The 12,962-nt window shown below is 41.0% G+C and overlaps 1 protein-coding gene across 1 annotated transcript; it reads left to right on the top strand.

The window, feature by feature from the left end:
• Positions 1-554: 554 nt before the first annotated feature.
• LOC142853705 (zinc finger protein 22-like) lies at positions 555-2,853 on the top strand. Its single transcript, XM_075978894.1, has 2 exons — positions 555-962; positions 1,044-2,853. The coding sequence occupies exons 1-2, from the start codon at positions 654-656 to the stop codon at positions 1,449-1,451; spliced, it is 717 nt and encodes a 238-aa protein (XP_075835009.1). The 5' UTR covers positions 555-653; the 3' UTR covers positions 1,452-2,853.
• Positions 2,854-12,962: the final 10,109 nt, after the last annotated feature.

Here is a 12,962-nt window from a genome sequence, read left to right as displayed (position 1 = left end):
TAATTGTGAAGTGTCCACTTCCCTTTTCTTGGTAGACAGGCTTTAGTTGGCCTCCGAAAGCATCTTTGATTAGCCACCCTGGGCTACACGAAATTGATCTAGTCTAAAAGAGAAGCAGAGCCAAGTGGTGATGGCTCACACCTTTAATCCCAGTATTTGGGAGTCCCACGCCTTTAATCCCAACACTAAGAAAGTATGGCTGGGTGGAGAGAGGAATATAAGGCGGGAGGAGACAGGAGCTCATTACAGACTGAGGAGGCAGTCCAAGGACAGCATCATCCCTTTGGTCTGAAAATATTTTTTCCCACATTTTTCTTTTTCAAAGCAGTGATTATATTTTTTTAAACTAAGATTTTATGTTTTCATAATCCAGGGGTTCCATATTTGTTATTATCGCTTACTATGAAGGTATAGCAAACACCTGGCTCTCTTTCCACGTCACATAGACAATGAATCACCTGTACCTTTCTTCCTTGATTTGGCTTTATCTGTGTTATCTCTTAACAACATGTCGGGTTATTAAGGTTAACAACAGCCTTACTAGCTAGTACCGTGGCCGCCTGCGCGAAAATTTTGAGTTGCGTTCCTCTAGGCTATATGACCTTAGTTCAGAAGACGGTAGAATCTCTCAACGATACATTTGCTTATTCACCATGAGGTTAGCAAAGCCTAAAGGGGCTATTTCTCGAAGCTCAAACCAAGGCAAAACCTACGAGACCAAGAGTAAGACAGGCCGCCAGCGGCAGAAATGGGGGGTGACCATTCGATTCAACTCCGGCTTAAGTCGGCGGAGAAGGAACGTGGATGAGAAGCCCTACAAATGTAGTAGATGTTCGAAGAGTTTCGGTCAGAGCTCCACTCTTTTTCAGCACCAGAAGATCCATACAGGGAAGAAGTCCCATAAATGTGCTGATTGTGGGAATAGTTTCTTCCAGAGCTCGAACCTCATTCAGCACCAGAGGGTTCACACTGGAGAGAAGCCCTACTGCTGTGACGAGTGTGGCCGCTGCTTCAGCCAGAGCTCGCACCTCATTCAGCACCAGAGAACCCACACTGGAGAGAAGCCCTACTGCTGTGACCAGTGTGGCCGCTGCTTCAGCCAGAGCTCGCACCTCATTCAGCACCAGAGAACCCACACTGGAGAGAAGCCCTACTGCTGTGACGAGTGTGGCCGCTGCTTCAGCCAGAGCTCGCACCTCATTCAGCACCAGAGAACCCACACTGGAGAGAAGCCCTACTGCTGTGACCAGTGTGGCCGCTGCTTCAGCCAGAGCTCGCACCTGCGGCAGCACATGAAGGTGCACAAAGACAAGAAGCCACGCAAGAGGGGCAGGAACGCCAAGGCCAAAGCTCACCCAGTGTCCTGGAAAGCTGGTAAAGGGAGGAAGGCAGTGGCCGGGCTCCGCCAGGTGAAGGGTACTGCTTTGGGCCTTTTTAAAAAGAAAAAGTGAAAGACAGGCAAATATGCTCTCTTAAGAGCGAGGCTGCTTTATAGTAGAGAACTTAGATTTCGGATCCTTCCCTAGCATGGAGACGCCAGGAGTCTCGTGACATTGGGCTAAAACTCAGTCCAGCTGCCCTCACTTCTTTAGAAAAATAATGCATTCATGTGACATGGAGCACAAAGAACTGAAAAAAAATGTTTGGTGAGGATATAATATCCTTGGCCTCAGTTGACATTTCTCCCCTCTGTTTTGATAAAAAGCATCAGGTTTTCATGATTCACAGGTGTGCCAATGATTACTCTGATTTTAGGAATTTCTGTAGATGCAATCATTAAAGAAGAAGGAATGAATTCTCACGTTCTGGGACAGACTATATTTTATTTTTTTTAATGTTCTGTAGTTTATTAACATTAGTTCAAGTGTTGACTCGGCATTTGACATAAAAATGTGTTAAGTTGTAGATGTTTTTCTTTTCTGTTAGTGTGTATTATATGAAGTAATGAGTTTCATTTTCTCCATTGCGTATGATGTAGCTATGTGATGTACTTTGCTCATATACAGCCTTCTTACCCTCACCTCCACCTCCCAGAGCTCCCTCCACTTAAATGTTTACCCTAGGTTCTGTAATGAGAGAAGATGTATTTGGTTATTTTCTTGAGTCTGGCTTACTTTGCTTAACATAATGATCTCCAGTTCTTCCCAGTTTTCTTCACACATGATTTTGTTGTTTTTGGATAAATCATAGTTTATTGCAGCATTCAAAGGCTTTAATGTCAGCCCATTTAGTTTGTTTCCTTCTACTGTGTGATTAAAGGGGTTAAAAGGTCCCCATGTGGCTTTTTTTTTTAATTTTTGTCTTGTTTATTTTGCTTACCATTTTCTTAGAGATTCTAAGGAACCCAAATGAGAGAGCACAGACTTCCTGTCCCTGACACCGTTTGCGATCGTGTCATTGCCGTGGCACTTGCTTTCTTGAACTTGGATTGGATTTACATTGAATCATGCCAGTGGCTTCTTGGCATGCTCTTGTTCTCTTACACACAGCGCCTGCATGAATAAACTGTATTTTACCAAGAAGGCCTCAGCTTGCTACTGCCTGAAGAACTGCAATGTCATAGACTGTGCTTTGAATATCTCTGACTGTCTGAAACAGATGTTTGTCCACGAGTTTGTCCAGCACACTGAAGCCCTGTTAGAATTTACCTGTTTTACTTCATAGCACTGTTTAAGACTTACATACGTCCGTCTTCCATCAGAACAATACCAAACTGCATTCCCGATCAGCCTTGAGTTTGAAGTTTTGTTTATTGAATGCTAATTTTTTTCTGATTTTTATAATATCAGTTCTTCCTGTATTAATGACAGTTATCCTTAAAAATAAAGAATGAGATATTTTTGCATAAAAAAACCAACAGCCTTACTTTTCTGTTCATGTCTCTCTTACAGAAGGTGCAAAACTCTTAACCATCTCCCAAAGAGGCCCAACATAGTGCAGATACTTATGCGTGGATCTATCCACACCCCCACAGCTTTCCCTCCCTTATTCCTCTAAGCATCTGCATGACAGTGTGGGGTCAGCCCATTTCAACTGTACTCATAGCTAGGTAACACCCTATATATACAATCATGTTTTCTTTTTAAATCTTTGTTTCTACTCTAGCTAGCACCGTGTGTGTGTGTGTGTGTGTGTGTGTGTGTGTGTGTGTGTTCTAGAAAGCATCCTAAGATAACTTTCAGGGATAGCTTTTCTAATTTGTTTCCAAACTTTCTTCCAGGTACTTAAATCCATTCTTGGATGTCACCTGTTATTTCTTGGGGAAGTCACTCCTGGATGCACCCTGTGACTCTTTGATTTGCTTTCGCTGGCCTTCTTGGGTTTCTTTTAGACCTCTTCTGACTAGATCAAGCTTGGTAATTTCTGTCTTCCTCTGTTGACCAGCTCCTTTATTTTGTTGGAACTTAGTCTCTGATAACTTCCCAACCAAAGCCATGTAGATGATAACTATTTGGGAAATGGATATTTTAAAATGTCTTGGGCTGTAAGTATAGCTCAATGTTAGAGTGCTTATCTAGTCGTAAAAGGCCTGTGATCCGATCCCAAGTAATATGCACGCGCGCGCACACACACACACACACATATTATCCTTGCACTTACAGTGTAAGAGTCAAAGTTATGTTTTAAGTTTTAATTACTTATGCTTAAAAGATCCATAAAACAAGCAAACAAAATGCCTCTACCCAGTAAGGTCCTTGCCAAAGGACAGATACTTCCCAAGATGCTGGACACTGTTGTTCAAAAAGATAAGAAGTCGCGTGTTTTCAGTTCCTTAAACAAGTTTGGTTGACCCAACTGCACCACCTGTACTTGGTCACCTGGAAGCCAGAAGTACGTGACCTTCGAGTTTTGCCTTTATAAGCACCTAACCAGCCTAGCTTGTGGCCATTTTCTGGGAACCCCAGAATGCACCTGGCCAGAGTCTACCATCCCGGCCAGTATTTAATTAAAGCTTGCTTCAAACTTGGCTCAAAATCATGGTAGCGATCTTAGTGACCAGTGGGATTAATAACAGCTGTTTAACAGTTTAGCCTCTTTAGAATTGGCAGTTTAAATGATTTTCCCTCGGAGCTTTTGAAGTTTTAAAAATATCCCCCTAATTGTGTTTTACCAATAGAAGTTAGCTTGGTGGAAATAAAATTACTATGTAAAACAAATGTTTCTGAAATGCATTTTTGCAAATAGAGATTGTTACCTCGATAAAATAATACACAAAATACAATACTGTAAGCAAATTTGTATTTCTAAATATGAGCAACAAAACAAAACTTGATTTTAAAATGTATGTTTCCCATCTCCATAAGTATTTTTGTTTGATGTCAACTTCTACTAAATAATAATTTGTTTTCGACATGAGAAAAAAAATCTCACTATTTCCCCTCATCCCATTGATGGAAAGTAAAGTAGAAATAAACTCACATCTCCCAGTCTTACTTGAAGACTTACTTGAGAGTGTCTATAAGCGAGCACTCTGGACACCAACGCTACCCTGGCATTCTGCAGGGAGACATCTCGAATGAGAGAAGGGAGTCTAAAGCCCGTGTTTTGTGCACTGTAAGTGAAAATGGATGGCTTTTGCTTTTGCACATGTTGAGCTGTGCAGCTTCAGCTGATGTTGATTTAAAGCACACTTTATTCTTTGCACGTGGAGGAACGTGTATTACTCTAACAGGAAGGAATGACAATGCATGCCATTCCATCAGAAAACTGTCTGATGAAGGGACAGCTGGAAAGATCTGGCAGGCCTCAAATTTGGCAAAGCCCTTGTTGGCAAATTAAATATGGCAACTCAAATATTTCATCTTCAGGCAAACCGGTCTAGTGCTATAGCTGAATTTTAAGACATAATTATTTTTATTTGTGAGTGTTTTGCCTGTGTTGTGGTGGTTTGAAAGAAAATGGCCCCCAAAGGGAGTGGCCCTGATAGGGGGTGTGGCCTTGTTGGAGGAAGTGTGCTACTGTGGAGGCGGGCTTTGAGGTCTCATATATGCTCAAGCCACGCTGCGTGAGACAGACTACTTCCTGCTGCCTGCACAAAATGTAGAACGCTCAGCTGCCTCTGCAGCACCACGTCTGCCTCTTGCAGCCATGTCCCACCGTGAATGATCGTGGATTAAACCTCTGCACTGTAAGACACTCAAATGTTTTCCTTTTTAAGAGTTGTTGTGGTAATGGGGCCTCTTCAGAGCAATAGGAACCCTAAGACAGTGTTCTGCCTGTATGTGTACCACAAGTATGTCTGGTGACCATGGAAGCCAGAGGGGGTACTGGATCCCCTGGAACTGGAGTTTCAGAAAGTTGTGAACTGCTATGGGAATGTGTGGATCAAACCCAGGTCCTCTGCAAGAGCAGCAAATTATGTTAATAGTATATTTTGATTTATCTCTGTGATATGGTTTGATCATTATTAATTTTCTAGGAATAACTACTTTACGGAAGAGTGTAAAATAAATACAGCAAATACGTTTGCTGCAATTGGGATTTTAAAATTATTTGATGAAATAATCAAGAGAATGTCTTCAACTTATTCTCTGGTGGCCACTGTTTTTTTAAAAAAAGTTATTTAAGTGTGGCTGTATATATATATTTAATATATATATAATTTTAAGTGGGACATTGTGCTAACACAGTGCAGTGATCATTGATCTTACCTCAGCTAGCCTTCCTGTATCAGGAGGGAGACATTCCCTGCTCTACAAGTATCATCAGTTAAAAATAAATCTGTCCTTTATCGAAATCCATAGTCCTAATCAATAGTTAGCCGATTAGACTTGCTGACCTCAAAGGAATTTGCTATGAACAATATTTGCTGGAGGCTCAATGAAAATCAATATCCACCAGCACACAAAAAGAAAGTGGACATACAAAACTCATAACACCAACAAAAACTGTAGCATGGTAGTGCTAACGGCACACTTTAGAATTACCACACCTCTAAAGACAAAAGCAAACTTTTGCTGCTGAACTGCTATGTCAGAGTGGATGGATACTTCTCCACCAATCTCATAAAAAAGTAAACATACACTCCCATCCGGAATGTAACCAAGAGCTATGCAGTAGACTGTAATCCTGGGGGCATCTGTGGGACCCCACTGCTGTGGTTTCAATGAAATTGACCCCCACAGGCTCATGTATGGTCCCCATTTGTTGAGCTGTCAGGGAAAGATGAAGAGGGTGATCTTGTTGCAGGGGATGTGGCCTGTTTGAAGGAGGTGTGGCTTTTTTGGAGGAGGAAGTGTGTCACTAGGGGTGGGCTTTAGGATTTCAAAAGTCTACTCCAGGCCCAGTGTCTGTCTCTCTCCCTCTACCTGCTGCCTGTGGATCAGGTTGTAGCTCTCAGCTGCAACTCCAGCACCAAGTCTGTCTGTGTCTCCATGCTTCCTGCCACGACAGCAGACGACCCCTCTGAAACTATAAGCAAAACCCCAGTTAAGTGCTTTCTTTGATAAGAGTTGGCTTGGTCATGGTGTCTCTTCACAGCAATGAACAGTGACTTAGACACCCACTGACCAACAACTCTGAAGGAGGTGACCCCTACCTGGCCCTGAGTCTGTTATTTGATAGTGTCTAATGACTGAGAAAGGCATTGTCCTTCAGTTATAGAGTAACTCCATTTAAACTCCTTCTTGTGCATGTCTATGTTTATATTTTAGGAAGCTTCTACAGTAGTGTTTCTGTATGACTTCTTCAAAGATCCTTAGTGTTAGATCTCCCTCTTCATACCCATTCCTGTTCTCTGCCCTCCATCCCTCGGCCCATTATCACCCCCTCCCCATTCTTTTATTCCCCTTTCCCCTCCACACTGGTTGTGCTCTGCCCTCTCTATCTTGAAATCCCTCCAATGGCCCTTTACTAGTTTCTGTATGACTTTCACAGATACGCCAGCTTAAATACGCATGTCTAAGTATTCAAAGTTAGCATCAATATATGAGACTGTATGTGGCATTTGTCTGAGTCTGTGTTACCTCACTCAGAATGTCGATTTCCAGAATGAAAATTTCCATTTGCCTGAAATTTTTACTATCATTGTTCTTCGTTCCCCTCCAGAACTTGATGGCAAGCTCCCATTGATAGAGATACTGCAACCTGAGACATAGGACATGGAGAAATCAAGCTGGTACTGACCTGGAAGCTTCATCCCTGTTGGCTAGCTTTGAGAGTGTTGGAAGGGCCTATGCATTCTATTGGGAGAGAGTTATCAACCATCTTATCCATCTGTAAATCCCATGAGCTATAATAATGATTGGCCTGGCAAGATACACCCACTGGTGCAATAGTGATATAAATGTTATGGGAGTAACCAGTCACTTTCTGATTAGATTTAAATCCAACTCTAAAAAATGGAACTCATGCCTGGCATTAGCAATTGTGCCAAATACAAGAATGCCTCCTGCTAGAGGGGAGCATGTTTGGTGGCATTCTCTTCAGAGCTGTTGAAGGTGACTTCTATGTCATGCTAACAAGTCACAAGAGATCTGAAGGGCTAAGAAAAGGATGAATATCACGTGGTTTTACCAGATGTGAGACAGAGGAACAATTCTAGAATTCAAATAACTGAGAAAGCACCTGTGGCATGGCTGCAGCTCAGATTTGATGATACGCGATACATCTCATAACAGGGCCAACGAGGGTGATAGCGGACATTAACTGAAAGCGGAGTTGAAGAACTCTGGAATGGAGATGCAAAATTTTTAGTTCCAACACAAATATTTACACATCTTAAGAATAGGCCATGCTTTAAACAAGCCACAAAGAGATCAATAGAAAGGGATCCATTTCAAAGAATAGAAACAGATGGAAAATATTAAAATTATATGGAATGTATAATCATTCGGTTATAACAAAGATTATTTATAAACAATTTAAAAAGAAATACCTATAGCAAAGCAGCTAATCAAGGAATTAATTTATGCTGGATTGAGAAAATACATCTGATATGAAATGCTATCAGAACAAATATTTTGTCTGAAGCTGGTTCTGTGCTTCTAAATTGTTTATAACCATATTTTCTGCAGCTTTTTGCCTTGGATATCATATTGAAATCATATTCCAAGAAAATAAATATTAAAAATATTTAAGACTTCTTAGATGATAAATTAAAACCATTTAGTCAGAATGACTCTTAGTTTACATATCAAGATATAACTGCACTGGGCAGCGGTGGCATACGCCTTTAATCCCAGCACTCGGGAGGCAGAGGTAGGCAGATCTTTGTGAGTTCGAGGCCAACCTGGTCTACAGAGCTAGTTCCAGGAGAGGCTCCAAAGCTACAGAGAAACCCTGTCTCAAAAAACCAAAAATAAAAAATTATATATATATATATGCATTGCTATAGAGTCAATATTTTAATATATTCTAAATAATTATGTCTATTTAATATGTATAATGTTCATTATTACTTACAAGAATATAAATAGGGGTAGTCTATCATAATACACTTGTGATTATAAATATTTCCAGGATATAGTCCCTCTATATCTCTTTTTGTAGTAAGAAGTATGCCAAAACTACCAAAATTAACATGACACGAAAAGGAAACTATTGTGAGCTGAAGTTTATTTAGCATGAAAGCAATGGAGAGTTGAGCTCACCCACTGAAAACAGCGCACCAAGAAACAGTGACAGAATCCCTATTTTAGCAAGTATGGCTGTGTTTGGGGTTCTTAATAAAAGTCATTCAAGAGTTAGCATTGTGGTGTTGGTAACTAATATCAGCATGGCATTCATGAATAATTTTGGTATAGGTTTCACCTCCTGGCTGGATCCATGTCAACTCTTTCAACTTTTGACCTCTAGGTCTTTCTGAAGTGCTATCAGAGAGCTCTATACCTGAGCTTCACAGCGTGTCTTCTTCCTGATTCACTGAGTCAGGATCTGTAGCGATGCTCTCTGGTTACAGCAGGGATCTGTTGCAGAATGGCCCTGGAGTGACCTGCGTTTGCCGTGGAACACTTCATAATCTGCTGCTAATGTTTCATGAACAATAGAATCTAACTTTTAGCTGGTGTGGCCACGTTTAGGGTTGAGAGGAGAGGCCATTCAATGGTTAGGCTGTGGTGGATCTGAATCTGAATTTGGGCCGGGTGACTCAGACCTGCTTCTGAGCTGATGATGCTTTGTTATCTGTCCTCTGGTGCCATGCTGGCGTGTAGCCAGCACGTATGTGCCAAGAATTGTGCTAATCACCTCAAGGTGCATCTAGACATTTAGCTCTGACCCTAGTGCTTTGCAGCCAACCCAGATATTACAGAAGAGACAATGGTGGTCAGTTAAGAGCCAGTCAAGTTTCCCCCACTGACGTCCACAGACTCTTTGCCGCAACCGTGCGAGAAGGTTCTCTCAAGTCTTGGCAGCAGAATTCTGCTGAGGCTCCAGTTTTACCTTAAGGATATTTTGATTTTTGTTGATAACTGCCATTTTTTGTTAATTAATTGACATCTTGGGAAGCGATGAGTCAAGTTGGTGGCCTCTTGTTAAGAAGAAATAGAAATCTGTATCTTTCCTTTTTTTTTTTTGAGTGAATTTCATGTCTACCTTTAGTCATTATTCTTCTCTCAATAAACAGGGTGGTCATAGACTACGAGAACAGAGATCATATTTCACTATGTAATAATACAGCATAATGTCCATCTGTCTCTGAATATTTGTTGCCAGAAATGTATTGATATTCTACTCTGTGTTTATATCTTGGCTTGTCAGGCTAATCAGCAGATGCTTTTGCAGTAAGTAGTAAAGACATAAAATCTAGGGCGTCTTTGCATTGGGTACTCAGAAATCTTAAAAATATGTAGCCATTCACCAGAATGATTTTCTTGGCAGTCCTGGGGAGCAAACCAATAGACTCCTGCATGCTAAGCAAGCAGGCTATCACTGTGCTCCAACCCCAACCCAACATTAAAACTTTGTTTGTGAATCGGCTTAAAGAAAATGTATCATTTGAAGAACAGATTCTGTTTTAGAATGTTAGTCATAAAACTTATCTGCACAAAATAAAATAAATAATTCATGTATCTAATAATGAAATTGACTAGATAAAGTATGATACATCCATAATTAAAGTCTTGAGATGTGTACTATAAGATCTTTATTGACATGAGAATTAATTACTTCCTAACCTTATTTGGCAAACAAATGTTTATTGATACCAACAGTATGTGTTTTAATTAATAAATATATTTCAATAACAATAATAAGTGAGTTGCTGGGGATGAGGCTCAGTAGCAGACTCTCTTTGGTACTTTCCCCACAGGATCAGGTCTAGTTTCTCATCCCCTGTAGGCTGTGCTCTGTGGCTTGTTTCTAATGCATACTATCTATCGTGGGAGTGATGCTTGCAGTATACTTCAAAGAGTAGGTAACGCACACCACACACACACACACACACACGAGACGGCCTTTTCTTCCTCCCTTTTCTTTCTCCATCACAATACAATCCTCGGGGTTGTGACATATAAGCTGTCACCTGAGAGCGTGGCTCACCAGGAGCTTCTTTGCTGGAGGCGCCATGAAGAAAAACTATATAGAAAGCAAAAAAAGAATGCAGGATCCCAGTTCCTTCAGTCCCAGCTGTTGGATGCCCTAGCCCAGACACCAGGCGCATGGCCAGGGAGCTCAAATGTTGTCGCAGTAAGTCTTTCAGCTACATGAGGCTAAGTGAACCGAATATAAACTGTCCCCATCAAGAGCAGCTCAAACTGCAGATTCGTGGACAAAAATCAAGTTTGCTTTTAAAGCCATCAAGTTTTAATGTGATTTCTTATGCAGACTTAGGTAAATACAGCAAATCTTTATCAAATAGGTCACAAACCATATAGACATGTATATAATCTCTTTGTTGTTTGCACATGATGCTGTTATAAGTGCATAAAGTAGAAACATGTCAGCAGAATTCCTTTAGGCTGGGGAACCATGAGGACGTGGGTTATCACTGTGCTGTGTGGACCACCTGCAACTGTGATACATTCATTATGCCTATAATCACAGGAGAAGTAAGTGTAGATATTGCTAAATAGGTCAATAGGGAAGGATGAATCACTTCTGAGAACGGTAATAAAGACTTCATTCTAATCAGCTGTTTCCATGGTGACACATATAACCCATCTTGCTCCTGAAATACACATATTAAATATAATTTGAGCCTTCTGTGACTCTCTGCTCTCTGGTTCATACCCGCTGCATTCTCAGCCTAGGAAATAAGACTTGAGGAGGAGAGAACCATGGCTTCAGGTAATTTAATTCATCAGAACTGTTATTAATTAAACCTATTTTCACCAACATTAATTATATTCTTAGAAAATTTGGGATGTATCTGATTATTTATAATCAATTTTTGTCACATACATCACAGAAAAATACATATACACTTTGTCTGCAATGAAACACCAGGACCAAAAAACAAGTTGGGGAGAAAAGGGTTTATTGCTGTTCATCACTGAAGGTAGTCAGAACAGGAGCTCAAACAGGGCAGGATCCTGGAGGCAGGAGCTGATACAGAGGCCATGGAGGGGTGCTGCTTACTGGCTTGCTCTCCCTGGCTTGCTCAGCCTGCTTTCTTATAGAACCCTTTACCACCTACCATAGGCTGGGCCCTCCCTCAGAGATCACCAGTTGAGAAAATGCCTTACAGCTGGATCTCAAGGAAGCATTTCACCAACTGAGGCTCCTTGCTCTGATGACTCTAGCTTGCGAGAAGTTGGCACACAAAACCAGCCAGTACACACACATGTGCATATATAATGTCTTATTTATGCCAGCATAAAATGTGGCCTCTTGTTCACTTCATGCCAGAAGATTATTAGTGTTCTCTGCACATACTGCTGATGTTCATTTTGCATAACGCAAGGTAAGATTATGAAAAGAAAATGGGTTTTGTGCTTTGATTATGTAGACTGGCTGGTAACATTTGCTTTATACATCTGCATTAATGAAGACAGCCAAACAAGCTGGGAAAGTCGATTGTGGTGAGCAGAATGAACGTTTCCCTGCTCGGGGAAATGACATCATGAGCACAATTGATTAGATTTGATCTAGAAACATCAGACAACTCTTGCAGTAATTTATGCAGGTGATTTACATAATTATCACTGCCCATGTACAGGAGCAAAGCAGAACCAAACGAGTTAAGACTTACACAATTTATCTTTGGTATCAGAAGCCTGGAATAAATCCATTTCAATGTTTTTGGAACTGTGAACTTGTTTCCCAGCCTAGCTATAAATAGCTTGAATCCAAGCTGCAAAATGTCCTTGGGCTCGCTGACCAGCTCTGCCACCCTGGTGCTATTGCCGCAAAGATTTCTCCTCCTTTTATTTCCTTATATTGTAAAAATGTCAGCGGCCGCGTGACATCACGTGCCCTGAGCAGGGCAGCATAGATTTAACTAAGTTAGTGATTGCCATGTGCCAGACTCTAAGTGCTTAGCTTATATGAACTCCCACTGAAGCCTCATGAGAGCCTTATAAGGTTGGGGTTTCCATTATCCCCACTTTACAAATAAAGAACTAAGAAAAGAATGCAGTGACTGAAATCCTCCACTGCGCATGCGTCAAAGCCAGTTGGAAGTTGCCAGTATGGAAATAACAAACAAGCGGCCACCTTCGGAGCCTTGTCATGGAGCGAAATCTGTGCTGAACACTTGATGCCCATTAAGGAAAATGACCTGAAACTCAGAAATAAGGAAAAGTGGTGAGTGCCTGCCTCGACGGAGAAGCATCTGAAAGCCCTACCCGAGGGCCATCCAGTTCCTTATGAAGGTTATTAATGTTTGGTTTCTAATTATTATGGATCTAGGGCCAGATCCTATGAACCATGGTGCTAACTTGTAGCAGACAAATACATTTCTAGTAATATTTGGAAGATAGAGTATAAACAAATTCTAAAATGATCATCACACATGTTAAGTTTTATTGCTTCAGAGGACATTACCCACCCTTAGAAATACTTTTGATTTTTATTCTATGCTT

This window comes from Microtus pennsylvanicus, chromosome 7, assembly GCF_037038515.1.
Source record: "Microtus pennsylvanicus isolate mMicPen1 chromosome 7, mMicPen1.hap1, whole genome shotgun sequence".
NCBI classification, from domain to species: Eukaryota; Metazoa; Chordata; class Mammalia; order Rodentia; family Cricetidae; genus Microtus; species Microtus pennsylvanicus.
This window is presented reverse-complemented; position numbering and strand designations above follow the sequence as displayed.